Genomic DNA, 27,651 nt, shown 5'->3' with positions numbered 1-27,651 from the left:
GGTACTCTAAAACGTTGGACAGGGTTGACAGGTCTGCAAGTGATTCCTGTAGCATGTTGCAGGTTTGATGACCCACTGAGCCCAAAAAGCTTACTTTCCATCAAAGCTAAGACTGTGGTGTCCGTTCATGAAAATGTGGTACCCCCAATTAATTTCACACAAGGTAGGAAGATACTGTAGATTTCAAAATCGATAGGTCATATAGATGTTACAAGCTATAACTTTGGATGGGAAGGGTTGGACAAAGTACACTACTGATGTACTGTAGGTCAGTACCTTATTTAATAGTCAACCCCTGATTATGTGGAGGGCACAGTAACTGGAGCTCTTCATTTCTACAGGAAACTGTGATATAAATCTGTAGTAGTTATCTAATGAGGTTGAAAAGCACTAGAGGTTCATTAGATAAGTAGAGATATCCTCTCGGGGACAAATTCTAACTTGAGATCCATGTGTCACTTGCATTTTGGCACAACTCTCCCATCTACACTAATGCATGAGAAAATGTGATTTATGGGCATGCAAGTTAGAATTGGGCCCTAGTATGGGTAATTTGATTATGTATAGCCTATTGCTATGCTTCATGACATTTTTTCCTGCACTAACTTTATCATCTCTATTTTGTCAGATGTTGTATATTATTGTGTATTGAATACAAAACGGATCTATTTCATATTTTGTCATGTTTATTTTATATTTAGGATAATAAACTTAAAGTGACAAGTGTTTGTGTCTTGTCCGGTAATGGATCTTTAATATCCCTGCAGGGTGCACCCATACCCCAAACACATACCTGCCAAATACATGAAAGAATCCGGAAATACATGAAATAATATCACTCCGTGGAAACACATTATCTCTGAAAAATTGCAGCATTTGTACAAATACCCATGACTAGAGAAATGTACTATTATATATATTTTTTAAACCCACTGAAGACAGCGTTTTTGGTGTTTTATTTAAATGAATGCATTATTAGATAAAGGCATAATTCTTCATTCTAAAGAGCTCCAAAAACGAAAAGAAGATTCAGTCCCAAGTACTCCGCGAAGCAGAGCAAATAATGAAGAACTGCATAGAATATAATTGTTTTTAACATTTGTACACAGGAGGGACCCAACTGCAATGCACAATGGTATTATCTTCGCGTCATATATTTGGTGCCAACTCAAAAACATAGCAATAAAATAAAGATACTGTCTTATAGAGTGTAATCAGTCATATAGATATTATGTATACGACACAACAATACCAAAATAAAGCATTCAGGATACTGTAGAGCAACTATTTACAAATACCGGCCCCTGCTGGCTAAACCAGGGTATATCTCTGCGATACAAGAGGCGGGGTTAGATTAGAAAAGGGCTCTCCGTCTCCAACCGTTGGAGAGCTCCCGTCCTGTAGGTTTTCGCTCATATCCTAATCTAGCGCACTTGATTCTAATAATTAGCTGGTTGATAAACTGAATCAGGTTAGTCACAACTCGGGTTGAAACGAAAACCTACAGGAGGGTTGCTCTCCAGGAAGAAGCCTCACTGCAATTTCGGGTCACAGTGAGCAGTGTGGGGGAAATATGAGCTTTTTTTTTTAAATAAAAAAAGAAAAAAATCTTTTTTTTAACTGTACATTTCTAACTTCGTTGCTTTGTTTGGACTTTGTCCATATATAGATAATATATAGACTACAGTTGATTTACAGCATTATAAGGAAAAAGCCCGAAGTACAGGTTTCAGACATAGGCAAACTGTCAGTGCTGGGTTGATCCATGACTGCGTAGCAAAACCATTCGCATTTTACACACAGCGAATTGAGAAGTAAAGAACCACCCTTAAATAGTCCACAGTAGAATTCCACATACAACTCTGTGACGCCTCAGCTTTTTCCCCATGTTTATATTTTTCACCACCTGTATAAAGTGTCAGTTGTTAACGAGGGATGGTTGGATTATACATTTGTTAAATGTGATGACCACAGTGAGTACTATATACTCTATCATATATTATTGACCACAGGGGAAATCTCTGGAACATGGCATTTTGTCACATTTGCCTTGGATGGCAAAATCGCAAGTAGGCCATATGACTTTCTACTTTTACACATGATTAAGAAATGCTGATATATCAAACGAAACACACATTAACCCCTCATGTACGTGGTCTTCTGTGGCTGGTTTGGTCTTGGGGGTTGCAAAATGGCTGCTGGTAATGCTGATGTCACAATGATGATTGTGGGTGATAGTGGAGTTGCAGGAACTTTGATGTCATGAAAATACCACTCGGGTCAATGGCTAGGTTCAAAATATACAGGTTCATACAAGAGGATTCTAATGAAGCAATAAGGCCCGAGGAGGTGTGGTATATGGCAAATAGACAGCGGCTAAGGGCTGTTCTTATGCACAACGCAGAGTGCCTGGACACAGCCCTTAGCCTTGGTATATTGGCATATACCACAAACCCTGAGGTGCCTTAAAGCAATTATAAACTGGTTACCAACGTAATTAGAGCATTAAAAACAAATGTTATCATTCCTGTGGTATATGGTCTGATATACCACAGCTGTCAGCCAATCTGCATTCAGGACTCGAACCACCAGTTTATAATATTTCATAACTCTTTGCAATTCATGGGACCAGTGTTGCTAGTTAGCAATGGCGCTAATAGTTATTAATGGACCTGGTCGGTCCCATGAAAGTGTTTTATATTTTGAACGCTTGCGCATGGAATGTCTTAATTGTCTTAACCTTCACGTCTTCAGCCTAGGTCAATGGGAAGCAATGCTGATATCACGGTGATATCACTGTCAAGGGTAGGGATGCTGTTGCCAGATCACAACATTTATGTTGGAGGCAATTCAATGATGATAATACCCATCAAGGATGGGCATACTGTTGCATCGACTATACTGTTGCCTCGACATTTGCCGCGATGGTGGGGATACTGCGGGACCTCTTCATCACCAGGCGGACCTCCACGTCGGGCAGGCTGTCCTGCTTGGTCTGGGCGCAGCCCTCGTCTGCCGCCGCCATGTGCAGGTCGAATCGTAGCGACACAGACTTCTTCCGCAGCTTGGGGTTCCCCTTGAAGAAGGAGCCCTCCCACTGCTTAATCACCTTGTCGATCCTGTCCGTCCTGGGGGGTTGGGGAAACAATGGGTTCGGTTTTAAAAGGCAATAGATGCTAGACGGCAACTGGAAGCGTAGAGTACATGTTTAGAAACAAACAAACATTCCTTAACAAAGCTGGTGTGGTGAAGTGTACCCTGGCCACAGTAAACCTGGGGTAAATCCTAATATGGTATCTCTAACTGATGATTGGTCCTATATGATTGTATGGGTGGGACTTTTACAGTAAAAGGTATGTCAGAGAACCCTTCCCAAACACACACTGATTGTACATGCCTCATGAACAGCTAATTGTGATAAGTATCTAACTCAAAGTCAAGGAAAGTTTAGGAGATGACACAGTTAGTAAAACAACTGGCTTTAAGCGCCAGGGCGACGATGACTCTGAAAGCAAACATATTTATGCGGCCGTTCCCATCCTGGTTGGTACAGAGTGGGGATTTAACACCTGATGTGTGCACAAAGAATTTAGGAATGACAGACGCCACTCCCTCTTGGGAAACGCCGGTGTCTCCACATCTAATGGAGCTCATTAAGGAATGTCTCTCAACGAGAAAGATTCCCAACAACCCCCAGACAGAGAGCTCATGCCAAATTTATGCCACATTTCGCAACTGAATAAACTGCTGTTAATCACTCCTGGCTTAGGCATGCAGAGGTACTTCCCTGTGCGTGTGCGTTTCTGCACATCTTGTCTCTCGGACTAGATGTCGCTAAGGGAGGGGAAATGAATGTGCCTATTGGTGTCCTCTTTAGTGTAACAAAGACGATACACACGGAAAGGTGGTTCGTGTGAAAGATACGTTCAGCTGCTACCGAAAGTGGCAAAAAAACGTGTCCTGAATTATATTTAGAATACCTCCTTTGACAGTTAGAAAATATATCCCATAATGGTCTCTTGAATAACATATGTAAAGCATCCCTGCTCCCTTCATTGTAGTTGACACTCGGGAACGTTTACTTTTCACACTTACTGAATCAGGCGGTGACACTGGGTCAACAATCATGATTAATAGGTCTGATTAGCGATGTGGCGATCATGAAATTTCGTCAGCCGGTGATTGTCAACCAAATAACTGCCGGTCTCACGGTAACTGACCATTAATTAACCTAAACACACTTAGCATCTGCTGGCTTCCACACACGAGCCACTGATGCATACCTTCGGAACATCTCAATTTGAAAAAGTCGAATAAATCCATGTAATATAGCCTACACCTTAACAATAAATCCATTCTTTAGTTTAGACAGGTATAAAGAAGCATGATATGAAAATGTATTTTTTGTCTATTTCATAAGAACAGAATAGCATACGTAAATTGACCTTATGTTAGGCCCTAATCTGGCTATGCCATATGACTGTGGGCTACACTAGTTCATTGAGCAGACAAGATTTCTGTGGCATTATTTTACATTATTTTATAGTATGAAGAATACAATAGAATAAAGCTGAATAAAATAGAAATGATATTTTCTCCAAATGATTCGAGGGAATGCGCATATGCAGCTATTCTGTGTTGAGCAGTTAACAACAAAATAGGTACTCCTATATTCTTAATTTAGTTTTTAATGTACCTTTAGTTGTTCAAACATTGGGCTATATGTTTAGATTTTTAATACATTGGAAGGCTGCATGATGCCACTCTAATGATGATTTGAAAAAAGGTTGCTTGAAAGGCATGAGCTCTGCTTAGTTTTTTTTTTGCACAGGCTGTACACACTTCATCAGTCTCTCATTCACAATTTGACAAGCACTTGATAATGCCTCAAATTTCCCGGCGGCATCCCCTTTGTGTGACCGTAATGCACTCTTAAAATCCATGCCTTTTGCGGGCCAGTGACCGTTGTGCCCTTGGGCTCAATATAATCATTATAATTCCCTTTTCTCTAAGTGCTACGTGCTCCGAAGCACTTCTCACTCACATGGCTCTCCATCACGTGATCGGGTCTTTCTCACAGGCTACAAGTGTAGACAGACACATCGGGGACACAACTGCACGCGTCCTTATCCAATTCCGAGGTGCATATTGAAGATATTGGAAGAACTGTCCACATTTACTTTTCGTCAGCCAACAAGATGAGGAGGCCTAACGACGAGCAAAAGCACTAGCCTATGTCAATCTATCATCCCCCATTGTAGAAAAGTTGACCTATTCTGTTCTGTGCAATAAATAAATATTCCAAACATAGTCTGGGACAGTTGTGGGATGTGATAGATTCCAAATTAATGCAACCACTACGCAATGAGGCTGACGCAACAGATCAGAACATTTAGCTTAAAATGTTGATAAACTATTAGGCTATTTCTTCACATTATAAGCGCAGCAATGCGCACACGGCAGTAGGCTATAAGCACGAATGTTTCATTAGGAGGAAAACACCATGATCAAAAGTGACTGCAAATGCGCTTATTTTATTATAGAGGTGCATCTTTATGGTGAAAAGGATCTTTCCCAAACTTGAAACACACTCGCTGCCTATGTATGACAGTTGGACTCTTACACCCCTTGTAAAGTGGATTGATGTGCTTCATTTTAAGAAGTTATTTGGCCACTTTAAGATATAGACCTACGGGCTCGGCTACATGAGTTGTGCGACTATGAATTGAAAAAGATGAAGAAGAAAAAAGGCCTTGTTTCTTGCCACACGCTAGGCATCATTCACAAGTGATAATATATAATTCAGTTCAAGTGATAGGCAAATATTGTCACCCATCAGACTATTCCTGATTTAATCTTATCTTTCCATATTCTAAATAATATATGTGGGAAATTAGGTTTCATTCAGAATGGACCATCATTATGCACTTGTCCCGAAACTGGCAGGGGAAAAAAATACATGTCACCTATGCACTTAAATAGCGAACGGAGGACGATTTTCCCGTGGGAATTTTTATATGCTAGCCAGGTAGGCTATACTGTTGTAAAGAGAAGCAATGTGCTTAATATTGAGGAAAGTTGAGAAGAAAATATAGTAGGCCCGAGCCTATACAATCTGATGGGATGCTATTTTAATAGAGGCCATCACTCTGTTTTCTCACACAATTGCATAGCCTATGGAAATGTTGCGCAACATGAGCTCATGGGCTCTCATGAAGTGTTTGATTAGATTTTGAAATACATTTTTATTGATGTCAGAGTGATTAGAGGGACATGCATAGACTACAACTAGAAACGTAGAGTACACGTATTGGAAACAATCAAACAAACATTCCTTAACAAAGCTGGTGTTGTGAAGTGTACCCTGGCCACAGTAAACCTGGGGTAAATCCTAATATGGTATCTCTAACTGATGATTGGTCCTATATGATTGTATGGGTGGGACTTTTCCACTAAAAGGTATAAGTCAGAGAACCCTTCCCAAACACACAAGGATTGTACATGCCTCATGAACAGTTAATTGTGATAAGTATCTAATTCAAAGTCAAGGAAAGTTTACGAGATGACACAGTTAGTAAAACAACTGGCTTTAAGCACCAGGGCGACGATGACTCCGAAAGCAAACATATTTATGCGGCCGTTCCCATCCTGGTTGGTACCGAGTACTCAGCACAAGTGTGGCGGTAATACGGTCACCGCAACAGCCCTAGGTCTGATAAATACTTACTCCACAGTGCCAGTGCCCTCTGCACTCTCCCTCACCACGTTGCCTTGGAGGATCTCCTGGGTCTTCACTGTGGAAATCCTCAGATCGTTGTCTCTCTCTGGCTCTGCACATAAAACACATACTCAAATCAAACAGAAATTAGATTGGTGACACACACATACGCTACATGACCAAAAGTATGCGGACACCTGCTCGTCGAACATCTCATTCCAAAATCATGGACATTAATATGGAGTTGGTCCCCCCCTTTGCTGCCATAATAGCCTACACACTTCTGGGAAGGCATTCCATTAGGTGTTGTAACATTGCTAGGGGGACTTGCTTCCATTCAGCAACAAGAGCATTGGTGAGGTCGGGCACGGATGTTGGGCGATTAGGACTGGCTCACAGTCGGTGTTCCAATTAATTCCAAAGGTGATTGATGGGGTTGAGGTCTGGGCTCCGTGCAGTCCAGTGAAGTTCTTCCACACAGATCTCGACAGACCATTTCTGTATGACCCTCGCTTTGTGCACGGGGTCATTGTCATACCGGAACAGGAAAAGGGCTTCCCCAAACTGTTGCCATAAGTTTGGAAGCACAGAATCATCTAGAATGTTATTGAATGCTGTAGCGTTAAGATTTCCCTTCACTGGAACTAAGGGGCCTAGCCCAAACCATGAAAAACAGCCCCAGACCATTACTCCTCCTCCACCAAACTTTACAGTTTGCACTACACTTTGGGGCAGGTAGTGTTCGCCAAACCCAGATTCATCCGTACGACTGCTAGATGGTGAAACGTGATTCATCACTCCAGAGAATCAGTTTTTGATGCTACAGAGTTCAATGGCGGCAAGCTTTATGCCACTCCAGCCAATGCTTGGCATTGCGCATGGTAATCTTAGGCTTGTGTGCGGCTGCTCAGCCATGGAAACCCTTTTCATGAAGCTCCCGACGAACAGATCTTGTGCTGACGTTGCCTCCAGAGGCAGTTTGGAACTTGGTAGTGAGTGTTGCAACCGAGGACAGACGATTTTTACGCGCTATGCGCTTTAGCACTCGGTGGTCTCGTTCTGTGAGCTTGTGTTGCCTACCACTTCGCGGCTGAGCCGTTGTTGCTCCGAGACATTTCCACTTCACAATAACAGCACTTAAAATTGACCGGGGAAGCCCTAGCAGGTGAGAAATTTGACACACTGACTTGTTGGAAAGGTGGCATCCTATGACGGTGCCACATTGAAAGTCACTGAGCTCTTCAGTAAGGCCTTTCTACTGTCAGTGTTTGTCTATGGAGATTGCATGGCTGTACGCTCCATTTTATACACCTGTCAACAACGGGTGTGGATGAAATATCCGAATCCACAAATGTTTTTATATATAGTGTATTTAGCATACTGAATGTGTGTGTATGGTATTCCTGCCTGATTGTGTGTATACGAGTGTGTATATGACTATTAACATGAATATGTGTGTACCATTCTGTGTGTGTATGTGTCTGACCACGTCACCCACCTGTAAGGATGACCAGGCTCTGTTGCCTATACAGCGTTAGTGCAGGGCTCTTCCTCAGGCCGTTCTCTGTCACAGACCACTGCTGGGGTCTCTCAGGCAGGGGATCGGACAGTGGCTCCTCAGGGGTCACTGCGGGGTCACTGAGGCCATTCTCCTCCACTCCATTCTCCTTGGGCTCCTCCCCTATGGGGCCTGGCTCTCTTATGGGGCCCCTCCAGCGCCGTAGCCCCATGACCTGTCCGTTACGCCCACCTGGGTACCTGTGAATAGATGAGAAAACATGGTGAGTAGGACTCAATGGAATCTGTGAGGGGGGACACTCCTTCGGCAGCTGTCTCAGATGCTGTCTACATATTTGATGGGATAAGAAATTGCCTGGCGTAAGGATATCCTATAGTGTGGTCAGCACATCCGAATCATGATATGACATGACAGAGCAGATTGATACAATACAGAGCCTGGCATCTTGAGTTGAGCAAGTGCATTGTGATCTTCTGAGAACATAGATCTGAATCCAATAGACTGGGAGAAGATCTAGGATGCATCATCGAGCGTCACCTTACTCAACCTGGATGGTCATAAAACTAGATCCTGCGGAGCACCTCCCAGATCAATAAAAGGTGGTACTAAAAACATAATTATGAGGCCTGCTGGGGTGAGTGTGCTAAATTGAGGGACAGATCTGCGATGTACAAACATAATGGCTGTGAACTGTCTGTGCTTGAATGCATTCGTGTGACCAGCCTGTGAATGCCCCAGTGATGATAACTGAGTATAAACTTTAGGCCTGTAAATTGAATGGAATCTTCCATAATAAATGTTAAGAGGAAACGACATTAAAGATCTCAGGGACCCGAAAGCCATGAGGTAAAGAGGTGAATGTGGGGATGTCTGGTACAGAACATCTGGTAGTTTAAAACGGTCTTATATCTGTACACCCAATGCAGAGAAATGAGTCTGTCTGTCTGTCTGTCTGTCTGTCTGTCTGTCTGTCTGTCTGTCTGTCTGTCTGTCTGTCTGTCTGTCTGTCTGTCTGTCTGTCTGTCTGTCTGTCTGTCTGTCTGTCTGTCTGTCTGTCTGTCTGTCTGTCTGTCTGTCTGTCTGTCTGTCTGTCTGTCTGTCTGTCTGTCTGTCTGTCTGTCTGTCTCTGTCTGCATGCATGTCTGCATGTCTGCATGTCTGCATGTCTGCATGTCTGCATGTCTGCATGTCTTTCTGCATGTCTGTCTGTCTGCCTGTTTTCCTGCATGCCTGTCTGCCTTCCTGCCTGGCTGCCTGTATTGTATGTAAGTAAATACACTGAGTGTACAACACATTAAGAACACATCCCCCGCCCCCACCCCTTGGACTCTACAAGGTGTCAAAAGCATTCCACAGGGATGCTGGCCCATATTGACTCCAATGCTTCTCACAGTTGTGTCAAGGTGGCTGGATGTCATTTGGGTGGTGGACCATTCTTAAATCTTGAAAAAACCCAGCAGCGTTGCAGTTCTTGACACAAACCTGGCACCTACCATACCCTGCTCAAGGCTTAAAAATGCCATCAATAAGAGATCATAGCTTTCACCTGGATTCACCTAGTCAGACTATGTCATGGAAAGAGCAGGTGTCCTAAGTGTTTTGTACACTCATTGTACATTAGCACACTCCTGGTGAATTTCCAGTAACCAAAAGTTTCGCAATTATATTGACTCACCACCAGAACATCTCTGTCTCAACCTGCAATTATTTTTTGATTCTCTATGCAGCTGCAACAGTAAAGAAAGAAAATCACACTCCTCAACAAAAGAGAAAGACTCAACACGTAAATCTAGCTGTTTGGACAGAGAAACAAAGGGGATAAAATACGAGGAATCCTTTTTTAAACGACCTTCATCCTTTAAGCTCATTTTCAAATCCAATCAAATTTGATTAGTCAAATGCGCCGAATACAACACGTGTACACCTCACAGTGAAATGCTTACTTACGAGCCCTTAACCAACAATGCGGTTTCAAAAAAATACAGATAAGAATAAGAGATAAATGTATCAAGTAATTAAAGAGCAGCAGTAAAATAACAATAACGAGACTATAAACAGGGGGATACCGATACAGAGTCAATGTGCAGTGGCACCGGTTAGTTGAGGTAGTATGTACATGCAGCTAGTGTTTTCTTACAAGTCGGAAGTTTACATACACCTTAGCCAAATACATTTAAACTCAGTTTTTTAAACAATTCCTGACATTTAATCCAAGAGAAATTCCCTGTTTTAGGTCAATTAGGATCACCACTTTATTTTAAGAATGTGAAATGTCAGAATAATAGTTTATTTATTTGAAAAGTGACTATGCATAGATTACAACAGAGAGTAGCAGCGGTGTAAAGAGTTGGGTGGGGGAGAGGGGTCAGGGGGGACAATGCAAATAGTCTGGGTAGCCATTTGATTAGATGTTCAGGAGTCTTATGGCATTTGGGGGTAGAAGCTGTTTAGAAGCCTCTTGGACCTAGACTTGCTGCGCTTCCGGTGGGACCGCTTGCCTCCCCTTTTCCCTCCAAACATGTGCGGTAGCAGAGAGAACAGTCTATGACTAGGGTGGCCGGAGTCTTTGACAATGTTTAATGCCTTCCTCTGACACTGCCTGGTAGAGGTCCGGGATGGCAGGAAGCTTGGCCCCAGTGATGTACCGGTTTGTTCGTGCTACCCTCTGTAGTGCCTTGCGGTCGGAGGCTGAGCAGTTGCCATAACAGGCAGTGATGCAACCAGCCAGGATGAGGGGGAATAGGTTTTGTCGTGCCCTCTTCACGACTGTCTTGGTGTAATTGGCCCATGTCAGTTTGTTGGTGATGTGGACACCAAGGAACTTCAAGCACTCGACCTGCTCCACTGCAGCCCCGTCGATGAGAATGGGGGCATGCTCTGTCCTCCTTTTCCAGGAGTCCACAATCATCTCCTTTGTCTTGATCACGTTGAGGGAGAGGTTGTTGTCCGAGCACCACACATCCAGGTCTCTGACCTCCTCCCTATAGGCTGTCTCGTCGTTGTCGGTGATCAGGCCTACTACCACTGTTGTGTCATCGTCAGGCAGGCAGGGATGTCTTCCCTGTAGCGCACAGCTTTGAGATTGCCTGCAATGACAACAAGCTCAGTCCGATGATGCTGTGACACACTGCCCCAGACCATGACGGACCCTCCACCTTCAAATCGATCCCATTCCAGTGTAACCTCGGTGTAATGCTCATTCCTTCGACGATAAACGCGAATCCGACCAACACCCCAGGTGAGACACAACCGCGACTCATCAGTGAAGAGCACTTTTTGCCATTCCTGTCTGGTCCAGCGACGGTGGGTTTGTGCCCATAGGCAACATTGTTGCCGGTGATGTCTGCTGAGGACCTGCCTTACAACAGGCCTACAAGCCCTCAGTCCAGCCTCTCTCAGCCTATTGCGGACAGTCTGAGCACTGAGGGTGGGATTGTGCGTTCCTGGTGTAACTCGGGCAGTTATTGTTGCCATCCTGTGCCTGTCCCGTTGCCATCCTGTGCCTGTCCTGTGCCTGTCCCGTGTTGTTACACGTGGTCTGCCACTGCAAGGACGATCAGCTGTCTGTCCTGTCTCCCTGTAGCGCTGTCTTAGGCGTCTCACAGTATGGACATTGCAATTTATTGCCCTGGCCACATCTGCAGTCCTAATGCCTCCTTGCAGCATGCCTAAGGCACATTCACGCAGATGAGTAGGGACCCTGGGCATCTTTCTTTTTGTGTTTTTCAGAGTCAGTAGAAAGGCCTCTTTAGTGTCCTAAGTTTTCATAACTGTGACCTTAATTTCCTACTGTCTGTAAGCTGTTAGTGTCTTAAAGACACAGGTGCATGTTCATGAATTGTTTATGGTTCATTGAACAAGCATGAAGATTTGTTGGTTATTTGAATATTTACGAATTATCTTTGAAAGACAGGGTCCTGAAAAAGGGACTTTTCTTTTTTTGCTGAGTTTATGTCTGTGTAATTGACCAGAAATCGCTCAGCTGCTCCATTCTAGAGTAAAGCCTTTTGCTCTGGGGGTTACAGTTACACATGTCAAATCTCAGGGAAGGTTACTCGTCACCATGTAGTTCACCAAACCTCCTCTGCTACATCTGCCCCAGGATCTGTACCAAATGGCATTCTATTTCATTTTTAGTGCAACATTTTTGTTGAGGGCCCATATAGCCCCTGTCTGTGACCGTTAGCCTCCTCACCTGCCCTCCTCGCGCTCCAGCAGGCGCCTGTAGGTGGCGATCTCTTTCTCCAGCCTCATCTTGGTATTGAGCAGCTGGCCGTGGCGCTCTCGCTGCGTGGCCAGACCGCCCCTCACCTGCTCCAGTTCGCCCTCCAGACCTTGGATGACCTGGGACAGGCCCTGCAGCTGGCTGGAGTACTGACGCTGGGTGTGGTGGAGGGAACTCTCCAGACCTTTCTCCTGGTGAAGGGAAGGACGGGGGAGAGAGGAGAGAGGAGAGAGGGTGGACAGGAGAAAATGATGTGGGACAGAGAGAGCAGATGAAAAGGGAGAGAGTGGACAGAGGAGATAGAAGAGGTGAGAGGGAAGAGGGGATAGAGGAGAGAGGGTAGAGGAGATGGAGAGAGTGGAGAGGAGATGAAGGGGAGATGGAGGAGATGGAGGAGAGAGGGGAGAGGAGAGAGGAGATGGAGGAGAGAGGGGAGAGGAGAGAGGAGATGGAGGAGAGAGGGGAGAGGAGAGAGGAGATGGAGGAGAGAGGGGAGAAGAGATGGAGGAGAGAGGGGAGAAGAGATGGAGGAAAGGGTAGAGGAGAAAGAAGAGAGGAGAGAGGTGAGAATAGAGAGGAGATGGAGAGAGGAGAGAGGGGAGAGGAGATGGAGGAGAGAGGGAGAGGGGAGAGGAGATGGAGGAGAGAGGGGGAGATGGAGGAGAGAGGAGATGGAGGAGAGAGGGGAGAGGAGAGAGGAGATGGAGGAGAGAGAGGGGAGAAGAGATGGAGGAGAGGGGAGAGGAGATTGAGGAGAGAGGGGAGAAGAGATGGAGGAGAGAGGGGAGAAGAGATGGAGGAAAGGGTAGAGGAGAAAGAAGAGAGGAGAGAGGTGAGAATAGAGAGGAGATGGAGAGAGGAGAGAGGGGGGAGGAGAGAGGGGAGAGGAGATGGAGGAGAGAGGAGATGGAGGAGAGAGGGGAAATAGCAGGATCAGAGAGATTAAATAATTGTAAAAATGGAGAGGGGAGAGAGAGCAGAGAGGGGATGGAGAAGGTGGAGCACAGCAATGGAGAGGGAGGACAGTGTAGAGGGGAAAGAGGGAATATGTTAGAGGAGAGTTGGATAGGGACAAAAGGTGATGAGAGGATGACACAGAAGGTGGAACAGAAGAGATAGAGAGAGGGGACGGGGTCGAGGGGGAAGAGGCAAGAGTATAAGAGTGAAATAATCCCCAATAGTGCTTTCAGAATCAATCAAGATGAATGTTCTCCATACTCTACTGATCCGCTTTACTGATCCATGGGTGTTTGTCTGCTGCAATGCTAAGCTTATAGTGGTGTGTGTGTGTGTGTCTGTGCATGTGTGTGTGTGTGTGTACTCACCAGAGCATGTAGGGATTCGATCTCCACCTGCAGGCAGTGCCACTGTTTCCTGGCCTCAGCCAGCTCTGCCCGCGCCTCCCTGAGGGCAGTCCCTCCAAGGTTCACCTGGGCCCATGCTGCCTCTTCTGTATTGAGCTGGGGGAGAGAGAAAGAGATCATATAACACACACACATGCACCTACACGTGCGCACGGAAGTACGCATGCACGCACCTACCCACACACACACATCATTCACATGGACGTACACGGAAATAAAGTTCTGATGGAGATAGATGCTGACACACACACAAACAGGAACAGTTCACATGGAACTCAGGGACACACACACACACTCATACAAATTGGCACCCGCACACACTCAGAAAAACTGGTACCCATACACACCCATAAAAACTGGCACCCTCACACATTGGCACAGAGCCAGAGGACTCTGTGCAGGTACATAAAGTAAAACAACTCTAAACCTTGACTTAAACTTGATGAAACATTGTAAATAAGCTTCGCACCTTTATAAATCTACATGTAATCATTTTCCCCACAGATTCCCACAGGGCACAAACACGTTGAATCAAGTTTGTTAGTTAAACATGAAACTGACACTTGTGCTCAATGGATTCCTCGAACCTGTGGACATCATAATATTACTCTGTAATTACCGTGTAAACAAGAACATATTAGGGGAAATTATTGTAAATGTTAACCTAAACCAGTCATTTTACAGTAAGATGGATAACGTAATAGCTAGTTAGCCTCGTCTCATACAGTATGTACAGTGCATTCGGGAAGTATTCAGATCCCCACTCAGGCCCTATTCTGAAATGGATTCAAAAAAATGTCCTACTCAATCTTCACACGATACCCCATGATGAGAGAGCAAAAACCGTTTTTTTAGACTTAGAAATTTTGAAAATAGGACATTTACCTAACTATTCAGACCCTTTACTGAGTACTTTGTTGAAGCACCTTCGGTTATTACCTTGAATCTTCTTGGGTATGACGCTACAAGCTTGACACACCTGTATTTGGGGAGTTTCTCCCATTTTTCTCTGCAGATCCTCTCAAGCTCTGTCAGGTTGGATGGGGAGCGTCGCTGCACAGCTATTTTCAGGTATCTCCAGAAATGTTAAATCGGGTTCAAGTTCAGGCTCTGGCTGGGCCTCTCAAGGACATTCAGAGACTTATCCCGAAGCCACTTTATTGTCTTGGCTGTGTGCTTAGGGTTGTTGTCTTGTTGGAAGGTGAACCTTCGCCCCAGTTTGAGGTCCTGAGCACTCTGGAGTAGGTTTTCAACAAGGATATCTCTGTACTTTGCTCTGTTCATCTTTCCCTCGGTCCTGACTAGTCTCCCAGTCCCTGCCGCTGAAAAACATACCCACAACATGACGCTGCCACCACCATGCTTCACTGTAGGGATGTAAGACTTGATGCTTGGCATTCAGGCCAAAGAGTTCAATCTTGGTTTCATGGTCTGAGAGTCCTTTAGGTATCTTTTGGCAAACTCCAAGCGGGCTTTCATGTGCCTTTTACTGAGGACTGGCTTCCCCAGATCTATGCCTCGACACAATCCTGTCTCGGAGCTCTACGGACAATTCTTTCGCCCTCATGGTTTGGTTTTTGCTCTGACATGCACTGTCAAATGTGGGACCTTATAGAGACAGATATGTGCCTTTTCAAATCATGTCCAATCAATTGTATTTACCACAGGTGGACTCCAATCAAGTTGTAGAAACATCTCAAGGATGTTCAATGGAAACAGGATGCACCTGAGCTCAATTTCAAGTCTCATAGCAAAGGGTCTGAATACTTATTTAAATAAGGTATTTCTGTTTTTATTTTTAATACATTTGCATCATTTTCTAAAAACCTTTTTTTACTTTGTCATTATGGGGTATTGTGTGTAGATTGATGAGGATTTAAAAAAAAACATTTTTAAAAAGTAATCTCATTTAGAATAAGGCTGTAACGTAACAAAATGTGGAAAAAGTCAAGGGGTCTGAATTCTTTCCGAATGCACTGTATGTGCTTCAGCCAACTCTGCTTCGCCGACAGATTTGGAACCAGGCTGTAACAGGGCTGTATTCCACTCCAGACTCCAGTCCACTCTGACATAAGGGGGCTCTAACTAGGAGGGCAACAAACAAAGTCATTCTGTAGAGCAGATGCTGGTGAAGTACCAGTCGCTGCCTGCCTGCAGCCATGGGCCAAGGTACTTAATCACGCCTGTTACATCAAAGTCACTGGCTGCATCCCAAATGGATCCCTATTCCCTAAAAATTGCACTACTTTAGACCAGAGCCCTATGGGAGCCCTATGGGTCCTGGTCAAAAGTAGTGCACTAACCAAGGAATAAGGTGCCAATTGGGATGCAGCCAGACGGTAAAACTGACCAGACGGAAACAAGACAGCCATGATGAGTGACTCATTCCATTCCCCATATTCAATTGAAACTGAAATGCTCCTATTTCAAAACCTGAAATATGAGCTGAAATATCATCTCATGGGCAATAAGCAAAACTGACTAGATGGGCTGCGTTATTGTTGAAAACAACACAGCTACGAGAGGAAGCTATAGCCCATTTGCTAAACATACCATATTCCCTGAAATCAAAATGCTACTATTTCAAAGCCTGTAATACTGTCCCCATCCGATGTGATGTCAAAAACAACAGCTGTGCCAATTGCAAGTTCTCCTTTTCAACTGAAATCCAAATGCTCCTATTTCAAAGACTGAAAAGGTTACCGTCCTCAGCTGATGCCTTATAAGGACTTAGCAGTAAACAGATCAGAGAGGCCCGTTACAAGTGGTGTATTACAATGCTGTGGTTGTGGTTCACGACGTTTCAATAACGCAGTAAAAGTGTTTCAATAACGCAGTAAAAGTGGATCTCTTCTTCTTCTTCGGAGGTAATGGATTGTCCACGGGTACCTTTCTGCATGTGGAGTGGTGTGTGATGAGGATGAAGAGGGAAGGAGAGAGAAAGAGAAGGAGAGAAAGAGGGAGAGAGGTGAACAACCCACCTCGGACCTCAGACCACCTCAGAGCTCCGACACCCTAATTCAGTACAACAAATCAAAATTAAACCAACTCCTCTTATCTTACCACATGTCTGCGTTGCCTGGATACAGCCGAGGTGAGCTATGGTCAGGGTGTGACTAGGTGGCAGGGAGCCAAGGGAGGATGAAAGGAAAGACAGAGAGAGGGATGGATGGATGGATGGAAGGAAATGAAGAGATGCGGAGGGACGAAGGCAGTGGGACACTGCGTACCTGTGGGAGAGACCCTCCATGGGCCCGGGGTCTGAGTCTGGCTCCAAAACGGCTAGGCCCGGCAGCGGAGCATGGAGCTTGATTTGGGCCGGCGGCCAGGCCGGGGTGTCGGTCATCTGGGACTCGACTTAGGCCGGTGAGGCTGAGGCGGTCGCACTGCGTCCCGATTCGGTCGAGGAGCTGGGAGAGCTCCATCCCTGTGCCATCCTCCTCCCACGCTGTGGCCGTCACTAGCAGCGCATCACGAGAGTCGGCCCGCTGCTGCTGCAGAGCACGGGCTGCCTGAACAATGAGCCAACCAGTGAGAGGTAGAGAGAAGAGGGAGAGAGAGACAGGGAGATATATGCATGTAAGAGAGTATACAAGAGTGTGTGTGTGACAGCGAGAGGCGATGGATCCTGAGAATGAAGGAGAAAAGGGAACAGAGAGAGAACGAGGGCAGAGGGAGAGAGCAAGAGAGAGAGAGAGAACAGTGTGAGATCAGACACACGCAATGCAGGGGAGGGAGTCTGTTATTGAGCCTGTGAGTCTGGGACAGTGTGTGTGTGTGTGTGCGTGCGTGCGTGTGTGTGTGTGGGAGAGAGTAGCTGGATCACGTAAAGACCTGAGTGGAGGACGGGAAGGGGAGTATTAGTCAGCAGGAATAAAAATGGTTAGTGAAAGAGAGAGAGAGAAGGGTGGGAGGATGACAGGAATGCATTGAAAGGGAAAGGATGGTGTGAAACCTAACAAGCCTTTCCACTGAGGTCAATAGGAGAGGTGTCTGGTTAATGGGATAATAAGTAGAAGGTGTTCTGAGACGCTGCTCTTTCTTTACAGTAGCCTGCCTCTCTCTCTCTCTCTCTCTCTCTCTCTCTCTCTCTCTCTCTCTCTCTCTCTCTCTCTCTCTCTCTCTCTCTCTCTCTCTGCACATAAACATTCAAAAAAGAACGAGACAGTGGGAATTATCAAAGGTGGAATATACTGTACAAACACACTGGATGCTGATCAGTAAAAAAGTAAATGAATTTCCTCCTAATTGGAACAGGACGTAGAGTTGAATAACCCCTACCAGAGTCACTTCCCACTGGGCACAAACTGGTTAAATCAACGTTGTTTCAATCATTTTTTGATGTATTGTGAAGTGGAATCTACGTGGGAAATACATTGGATTTGAAAAAAGTAATCAACGTAAACTGTTGTTTTGAGGGTGAAACTTTAACCACAGGATTGTGTCATCATGGTAACCAAATTTCAACATAGACAAACCTTGTACAACACATGTTCAATTTGTAACTTTAAAACAATGTCAGATCTTCAACGTTATATCCAGTATCAGAAAAAAATGGTTATTATTTCAATTCAACCCAGAACTGGAAAAATAGACAATGAAATAGGCAGATGGCTTCAATCTCTGGTTGACTTCAATTGTAATGATATTTAGTGATATTGGAATGCTTTTGGTTGTCAACGCAACCAAATATCGACATTTGAAGGAGATGTATCTTCTGCTTGGATAGTTTCATCTCTGCTACTGACTTAGTCTGACTTTTATTCCTTTTTGTCTACAAATTAATCATTGATATGTTGGATTCATGTCTGCATCTCAAACAGAAATCGAAGTTAAAGAATTGGACTGAAACAAAAGAAAACAAACTTGAAATGCCCATTCATCAACGTTTGTTTTGAATCAGTCCTATTCTTTAACTTCGATTTTTGGTTGAGATGCAGATGTTTCATCAACATATCAATTATTAATTTGGAGATAAACTGGAATTAAAGTCAGTGGCACAGCTGGAACTATCTAAGCAAGAGATAAATCTCCTTCAAATGTTGATATTTGGTTGTATACCAAATACAATAAATAGCCTATTAACCTGTCGACATGTTAACAAATGATGTGTTGGATTCATGTCTCCAACTCAACCACAACTACAAGTTGAAGAATGGGATTAAGCCAGTGGCTCAGATGGAACTATACAAGCAGTAGATGCATCTCCTTTAAATGTCGATATTTTTGATGCAACCCAACACAATTCAATAGGACGTTTACAGTAAATAGCCTAAAGTTAACTCTTTCTTACAAACGAATGTCACAGTATTTATTCAACCTTCTTTTAACGGATGTCTTTACTGAACAAAAGCAGCTGTCCGCAACCGTACAGACCCTTGCAACATGCACACGGACACTGGCACAAGACCGTACCGCATAGTCCTGGTGCATGTCCTGCACCTCTGTCATGGAGTGGTGTAGCTCCGCCTCCAGCTGCACGTTGGTTTGCTCCACCCTCATCTGGTTCTCCCTCAGCAGAGCCACCTGTTGCTCCAGACATTTGGTCCGCCTCTCTTCCGCCTCACATCTATGACAGGACACACGACACATCTCTTCACATCAACCGGGTTGTGTTCATTAGACTCAATGGGGGAAAAAATCTAATGAAATCGAAGAACACATTTTGTTGTTGTTGTTGTTTCTTACTGGACAGGTAGTCCCTGTTTCCATGTTTCAGTCGGTGTTATTGACTTGTATTTAGCCTTGACCACAGTGGTCTTCGCAAAGCAGCTATAGGCCTATACTTTACCAAGAGGTGGTGGGCGTTACATAGGGAAATGTTTTTCAACGTAAGGCTACTGAAAACACCCTCGTTGGCCTCACGGGTGGAATGTTATTCATACTTTTCATCATTTCATAATTAACAAAGATGCTTGTATTTATTTATGACGGAACTATGGTGTTTCTATGTCAAACGGTTGTGTCATAATTCGGTCTTCTGTGATGTACTCTATATAAAGTGTAACAGTGGGATGCAAACTCTATATCTGACATGGTACAGGTGTCTTCTGTTTTTAAGCCCATAACCATGTGTGTGAGGTGTGTACTTTTGTTTCAAAGTATATTTGTTTAAGACCGCCAAGAATCACTCTGTGTGACCCTGATGTAGCCCACTGCAGTAAGACGTTTTAAGATATAGAAGTGTTTTCAGGTAAAGGTAAATAGACTGCACACTGCCATCTCTGCTCCCATGTGTTTTAATGAGCCTTCACCAGCTCTGACATAATCATGTAAAAGACCTTATCATACAGTACGAAAAAAAAAATCTTGCAACAGTCATTCAGTAGTTGCAATAGTCCTCACTTCCCAGCATGCTAAAGTCACAGTCACGCACATCAAATCAAAGTGTATGGGTCACGTACAACGGTTTAGCAGGTGTTATAGCGGGTGCTGTGAAATGCTTATGTTACTAGCACCTAATGATGCAGTAAAATGTCAACAAGTATACAAGCCATACATATATATTTGAAACACAATATAAACCTTGTGACACAGAGTTGCAGACAACATTGTGACAGTGGCCCAGGTAAGGCCAGCAGGATACAATATATAAATAGAGGAGGTGTGTATTCATAGCTCATAGCTGTCTGCATGCTGTTGCCCTCCCTTGCCCTTCAGGGGTTAATGGATATCCGTCTGCATCCCAAATGACACCCTATCCCCCATTCAGTGCACTACTTTTGACCACACTCAATGGGCACCCTTATGCACCCCGGTCAAAAGTGGTGCTCTAAATAAGAAGTAGGGTGCCATTTGGCACGCAGCTCTCTGGCAGTAGCAGAGGGACTGGTGTGTCACTCCGCATCAATACCGATGGGGAAAGTGCTGACGAGGCACAACACAGCCGGGCTGCGATTTGTATGCAGGTTGTTGAGCAGCAGTGGGAACTAGCCGAGTTACAACAAAGTGTGGGCTGCACTGCTGCTACAGTAGAGAAGTGATTATAAAGTATCGCTGCAGGGGAAAATGAAATATCTGATTGTTATTCAAGAGGTGCATTTAAAGTGTTATAGGCTGAAATTGGTAGGAGTAGGATTTGATGGATTTTTCCAGGACTGCTATGGTATAGCATTGTTTTCTTTAGATATGATGATAATAAATACTATGAGGGTGTATGTGTTACTGTATTCGTATAGTATTCTAGGCCTGACCTAGAATGTCCCAAACACTACTGACCTGGCCTGGATGGTAGAAGCCCTGGACATCATGTGGTCAGACTGCAGCACCAGCTCTGCATTCTCCATCAGCAGCTTACCAACCTACAGAACCAAAAACACAGTCGACACACACAAGACAAAAATAACAAGGAAGGGAATAAGATGCGACGAGAGGCGCGTGTAAAACACGATCGATTTCAGAATGTGTTCAATCTTGTTGATCCATGTAACGTTATCGGTCCAATAGTTAGGAAAACACAATGAAACATGACATCACATACGGATACACCTCAGTACACTGGAAGTTCACATTACCAGGTGCTGCATCAAATTGGGGACTGTTTTTAATGTGAAAACATACGGGTGAGACTTATCGCTATAGAACAACTGCAGTAGAGGTTTCGCTTCCTTGTATTACACTAGCCTCGTCTCATACTGTGTGGCATGACATTGACCAACGGAAGAGTTGGCTACCGCACATAGAGTACGGGACAAGGCTAACACACTAGCAGCAGCATAAAGAGAGACGCCGTTGAAAGTTCATCAGAGAAAAGGAAGGTGGAACAGAGACGAGAAATAATGATATTGTACACAGAGACATAACAATGGATTCCACAACTTCATCTGATTTTGGGGGAAGTAGATATATAATAATAATAATAATATAAAGGGCTTCATTGCCCCCCCCCCCCCCCCCCCCCCAAAGAAAGTATCCCTTTAATCAATTTAGACAAGTCAGTTGGAATTGCTCATTGTTCTGTGAGAATAAGATCACTTGAGGTTGAGCCACTTCACATTCATTGAAACGACTGCGCAATAATATTCTGCCTGTTCATGCGTGTCAGATTGCCACCAGCTCAGTGAGTCAGATTTATTACATGATGACGTTCCACGATTCGGGTTCATTAAGACAAGGCCTGGAGCAGTTGTGACACAGGTATTATTCAAAGCCCAAGAGCCTCTCACAGGGAGTCTAGTACTTGACCTCATAAACCATAAATGTTTGGCGTTAACTGCAATGCGAGCACATGCAACTTTAACTCGTGTTACCCAAAATCCCTTGCATCTTTGATATTGAAACGCTTGCTGTACAACCCGAGGGCCACTTTTGAGCAAACAGAGTTTTCAATGTTGACTCGTCCTTTGCCAGTCACAATAGCACAATGCTTCCTCAAGGCCAACACACCCATTCTGAAGGAAGTAAGTCAGGAATAACTCGGACTTTATTGTGTTCTGCTTTTGCTCACAACAACCGCCTCAAAAGGTTATGACCCTATTTTCATTGCAATTACCCGTTCCATTATCTTCGCTCTGCCAGTTTGTCATCTCTGACCGCGTTGATTCATAGCCCTGAGAGAGTACAAACCAGACATCGGCGGCTTGTTTTCGTCCCGACAGGGCACTTCTCCAACTGAACATTAACGGATTGATTTAAAATGAAATCACATCAAATTGTATTTGTCACATGTTTCGTAAACAACAGGTGTAGACTACCAGTGACATTCTTACTTTACAGGCCCTTCCCAACAATGCAGAGAGAAAAATAGAAACCAATAACACAGGAAATAAATACACAGTGAGTGATGATAACCTGGCTATTTACACGGGGTATCAGTATTCCTTATTATGGCTCGTCATTCAATGCTTCTAAATAGAAGGAGGGTGGCGCCAGGTCTTAAAACCTAAACCCACAACAATATAACAACAGTCTAGGACTGAAACCGGCCTTGAGGAAGATGCACATAACAAAGTCAATTGTTGCTATAAATCATGAATTCATGTCAAAGGAAGATTTGAAGAATGTTATCGGTTATGCGTATGTCAAGTCATACATTTTTCATTTCATTTGATTTATTTCGCCAGGATAGTCCACTCAGTAATAATTGCCACTGTTTTCCAGGGAGTCCTGGGTTCCACAGAAATCAATATTCCAGGTATTAGTCCAGGCGAAAGTGTGAGGAAATGTCATACATACCACTACCGGTCAAGTTTTAGAACACCTACTCATTCAAGGGTTTTTCTTTATTGTAACTATTTTCTACATTGTAGAATAATAGTGAAGACATCAACATTATGAAATAACACATACATGAAGTAACCAAAAAAAGTGTTAAATAAAAATATATTTTATATTTGAGATTATTCAAATAGCCACTCTTTGCATTGATGACAGCTTTGCACACTCTTGCCATTCTCTCAACTAGCTTCACCTGGAATGCTTTTCCAACAGTGTAGAAGGAGTTCCCACATACAGTGGGGCAAAAAAGTATTTAGTCAGCCATCAATTGTGCAAGTTCTCCAACTTAAAAATATAAGAGAGGCCTGTTATTTTCATCATAGGTACACTTAAACTATGACAGACAAAATGAGAAAAAAAAATCCAGAAAATCACATTGTAGGATTTTTAATGAATTTATTTGCAAATTTTGGTGGAAAATAAGTATTTGGTCAATAACAAAAGTTTATCTCAATACTTTGTTATGTACCCTTTGTTGGCAATGACAGAGATCAAACATTTTCTGTAAGTCTTCACAAGGTTTTCACACACTGTTGTTGATATTTTGGCCCATTCCTCCATGCAGATCTCCTCTAGAGCAGTGATGTTTTAGGGCTGTTGCTGGGCAACACAGACTTTCAACTCCCTCCAAAGATTTTCTGAGATCTGGAGACTGGCTAGGCCACTCCAGGACCTTGAAATGCTTCTTACGAAGCCACTCCTTCGTTGCCCGGGCGGTGTGTCTGGGATCATTGTCATGCTGAAAGACCCAGCCACGTTTCATCTTCAATGCCCTTGCTGATGGAAGGAGGTTTTCACTCAAAATCTCACGATACATGGCCCCATTCATTCTTTCCTTTACACGGATCAGTCGTCCTGGTCCCTTTGCAGAAAAACAGCCCCAAAGCATGATGTTTCCACCCCCATGCTTCACAGTAGGTATGGTGTTCTTTGGATGCAACTCAGCATTCTTTGTCCTCCAAACACGACAAGTTGAGTTTTTACCAAAAAGTTATATTTTGGTTTCATCTGACCATATGACATTCTCCCAATCTTCTTCTGGATCATCCAAATGCTCTCTATCAAACTTTCCGATGGGCCTGGACATGTACTGGCTTAAGCAGGGGGACACGTCTGGCACTGCAGGATTTGAGTCCCTGGCGGCGTAGTGTGTTATTGATGGTAGGCTTTGTTACTTTGGTCCCAGCTCTCTGCAGGTCATTCACTAGGTCCCCCCGTGTGGTTCTGGGATTTTACTCATCGTTCTTGTGATCATTTTGACCCCACGCGGTGAGATCTTGCGTGGAGCCCCAGATCGAGGGAGATTATCAGTGGTCTTGTATGTCTTCCATTTCCTAATAATTGCTCCCACAGTTGATTTCTTCAAACCAAGCTGCTTACCTATTGCAGATTCAGTCTTCCCAGCCTGGTGCAGGTCTACAATTTTGTTTCTGGTGTCCTTTGACAGCTCTTTGGTCTTGGCCATAGTGGAGTTTGGAGTGTGACTGTCTGAGGTTGTGGACAGGTGTCTTTTAAAATGATAACAAGTTCAAACAGGTGCCATTAATACAGGTAATGAGTGGAGGACAGAGGAGCCTCTTAAAGAAAAAGTTACAGGTCTGTGAGAGCCAGAAATCTTGCTGGTTTGTAGGTGACCAAATACTTATTTTCCACCATATTTTGCAAATAAATTCATAAAAAAATCCTACAATGTTGATTTTCTGGATTTTTTTCTCATTATGTCTGTCATAGAAGTGTACCTATGATGAAAATTACAGGCCTCTCTCATCTTTTTAAGTGGGAGAACTTGCACAATTGGTGGCTGACTAAATACTTTTTTGCCCCACTGTATGCTGAGCACTTGTTGGCTGCTTTTCCTTCACTCTGTGATCCGACTCATCCCAAACCATCTCAATTGGGCTGAGGTCGGGGGATTGTGGAGGCCAGGTCATCTGATGCAGCACTCCATCACTCTCCTTCTTGGTAAAATAGTTCTTACACAGCCTGGAGGTGTGTTGGGTCATTGTCCGGTGGAAAAACAAATGATAGTCCCACTAAGCCCAAACTACATGGGATGGAATATCGCTGCAGAATGCTGTGGTAGCCATGCTGGTTAAGTGTGCCTTGAATTCTAAATAAATCACAGACAGTGTCACCAGCAAAGCACCCACACACCATACCTCCATGCTTTACGGTGGAAAATACGCATGCGGAGATCATCTGTTCACCCATCCCGCATCTCACAAAGACAGCGGTTTGAACCAAAAATCAAAAAGGACATATTTCCACCGGTCTAATGTCCATTGCTCGTGTTTCTTGGCCCAAGCAAGTATCTTCTTCTTATCGGTGTCCTTTAGTAGTGGATTATTTGCAGCAATTCAACCACAAATGCCTGATTCATACAGTCTCCTCTGAACAGTTGATGATGAGATGTGTCTGTTACTTGAACTCTGTGAAGCATTTATTTGGGCTGCAATTTCTGAGGCTGGTAACTCTACTGAACCTATCCTCTGCAGCAGAGGTAACTCTAGGTCTTCCTTTCCATATTGACTGACCTTCATGTCTTAAAGTAATGATGGACTGTCATTTCTCTTTGCTTATTTGAGCTGTTCTTGCCATAATATGGACTTGATATTTTACCAAATAGGGCTATCTTCTGTATACCAACCCTACATTGTCACAACACAACTGATTGGCTCAAACACATTAAGAAGGAAAGAAATTCCACAAATTAACTTCTAACAAGGAACACCTGTTCATTCAAATGCATTCCAGGTGACTACCTCATGAAGCTGGTTGAGAGAAATGAAAAAGAGTGTGCAAAGCTGTCATCAAGGCAAAAGGGTGGCTATTTGAAGAATCTCAAATATAACATACTATAACAATAGTATTTTGATTCGTTTAACACTTTTTTGGTTGCTACATGATTCCATGTGTGTTATTTCATAGTTTTGATGTCTTCACTATTATTCTAGAATGTAGAAAACAGTCAAAGTAAAGAAAAAACCTTGAATGAGTAGGTGTTGTAAAACTTTTGACCGGTAGTCTATGTACATTTGTAGATGACATGTTCTCACATGGTAACGCCTGCAGGTATCGTATCAGTGCAGCTATGCATGAAGGATCTTTATGATGATCAATGGACTGGCAATCGCTCATATTTTATGCAACACTCTCACTGAAAGTGAAATTGGGCATAAAAGTCAGCCCTCCCGTTGGCTTCAATACTAATAGGTCAGATCATGGTGCTTTCTTCGCCTCTGTCTCCATTCACATTCAGAGACCATAAATCAAGGAGTGGTTGCAAAAACTCCAATCAGCTCATGTGAGCTGACAATTACAGCAGCCTGTGTTAATGGTCTTCTTGGGCAACAGCCTTTAAAGCAATAAAAGGATCCACATTCTTGTGTGTGACAATGGAGTGATGGCTTGTTTCCAAATGTCCTGACATACAGTATGAGACTACTTCTCACCCTCTGTAACAGTTGACATTGTCTGGGTTGTCATATACCAGTTTTAATTCGACTGCTATTAAGTGTAATCATCGCCAGGACTGAAAATGGTTAAAAACCGGTTTGTTCAGTCAATGCTGTATCTATCTCAAGCCAAAACCCTGCACGCAAGAAAACACCTTTGAAGTAAAGATGCTTTGCAAGCTATTTTCAGAGACCTTTTGTCGGCTTTGGTCTACTCTGGTAAAAAATGATACGGATAATATACAGCACAAGTTAGGTTCCTAAAGTCAGTCCTACTAGCTACTGTATGGCCACAACACACCAGCTCAATCATATCTAGGCATTTACAGTACCTCAGCATAATCACTGGCAAACAAATGGACTGTTTAATGAGTTGGGGTCCCTCAGGGCTCAATGTTTGGACCAATTAAAAAGGTAATAGATGGCAGTCTCACCTGGGAACGAAGGTCGTCCACAGTGCTTTCCTGCTGGGTCCATTCCTGGGGGTGTGGAGCGTTCCTCAGACCCCAGTCTGCAATCTGGCCCTCCAGAAACAAGTTTGCCTCTTGCAGTTTGTTTACCTGCTCCAGGAAGCCCTTCAGACGGCTGTTGAGGCCCTGCATGGTCCACCGAGAGTCCTGCAGCAAATCCATGATGCTCATATGCAGTGTACACCAACAAATACACACAAACGCCTCTCAGGGGTATTATCAAACACTTACAGCCTCGCCAAATCAGGAGAGTGTCTGATACAAAGGGTCAACCCAAACGTACAGTAAACACTTATGCCATCCAATACCTCTTGCACTTCAATTTCAGCATACGTCAACAACACAGCCACTTCTACCCACTTTGCAACCCTGGCAGGCAGCGCCCTGCCTGCTACCGATACTGGTGAGATTATGGACCCATGAGGTGTTTACTGGGTAAATATTTACCTAGCAATACTCACCTGTGAGGCAACGTGGCGTCCCTCACTATCTCTCCTCCTCTCTCTCTCCCCTCTCTCTCTCTCTCTCTCTCTTTCTCTCTCTCTCTCTCTTCAGGCTAGGCAGCACCTTGTGTTGACAGTAGTAAGATAAGCACCAGTCTCAGTAGTCCCTGGTCGCGGCAGCGAGCTGCTCCTGATCCTCCCCTCCTAGACGGAGCTGGACCACATTCTTCTCCACTGCTTC

General features: G+C 44.0%; 1 protein-coding gene across 1 annotated transcript; it reads right to left on the bottom strand.

Moving 5' to 3' along the window:
- Window positions 1-668: 668 nt before the first annotated feature.
- Window positions 669-27,362, bottom strand: LOC124015549 (keratin, type I cytoskeletal 18-A-like). The gene is made up of 10 exons (XM_046330834.1): window positions 27,276-27,362; window positions 26,932-27,114; window positions 21,045-21,127; window positions 19,242-19,395; window positions 17,057-17,338; window positions 13,788-13,922; window positions 12,433-12,653; window positions 8,217-8,476; window positions 6,728-6,830; window positions 669-3,128 (listed from the first exon to the last, which is right to left on the bottom strand). Exons 2-10 carry the CDS (start codon window positions 27,097-27,099, stop codon window positions 2,897-2,899), a joined length of 1,638 nt encoding a protein of 545 aa, XP_046186790.1. The 5' UTR covers window positions 27,100-27,114; window positions 27,276-27,362; the 3' UTR covers window positions 669-2,896.
- Between the last annotated feature and the right edge of the window lie 289 nt (window positions 27,363-27,651).

Source organism: Oncorhynchus gorbuscha, linkage group LG26 (assembly GCF_021184085.1).
Source record: "Oncorhynchus gorbuscha isolate QuinsamMale2020 ecotype Even-year linkage group LG26, OgorEven_v1.0, whole genome shotgun sequence".
Lineage (NCBI taxonomy): Eukaryota > Metazoa > Chordata > Actinopteri > Salmoniformes > Salmonidae > Oncorhynchus > Oncorhynchus gorbuscha.
Note: the sequence above shows the minus strand (reverse complement) of the source record. Positions and strands in the feature narration are given on the sequence as shown.

Coding starts and splice junctions, on each gene's coding strand:
- LOC124015549 (XM_046330834.1), bottom strand. CDS start 27,099: ATGCAGGGCCTCAACAGCCGTCTGAAGGGCTTCCTGGAGCAGGTAAAC. Junction 19,396..21,044: donor GCTTCTACCATCCAGGCCAG/GTCAGTAGTGTT, acceptor GTCCTGTCATAG/ATGTGAGGCGGAAGAGAGGC. Junction 6,831..8,216: donor GAGCCTGGTCATCCTTACAG/GTGGGTGACGTG, acceptor TTTTATGTGCAG/AGCCAGAGAGAGACAACGAT.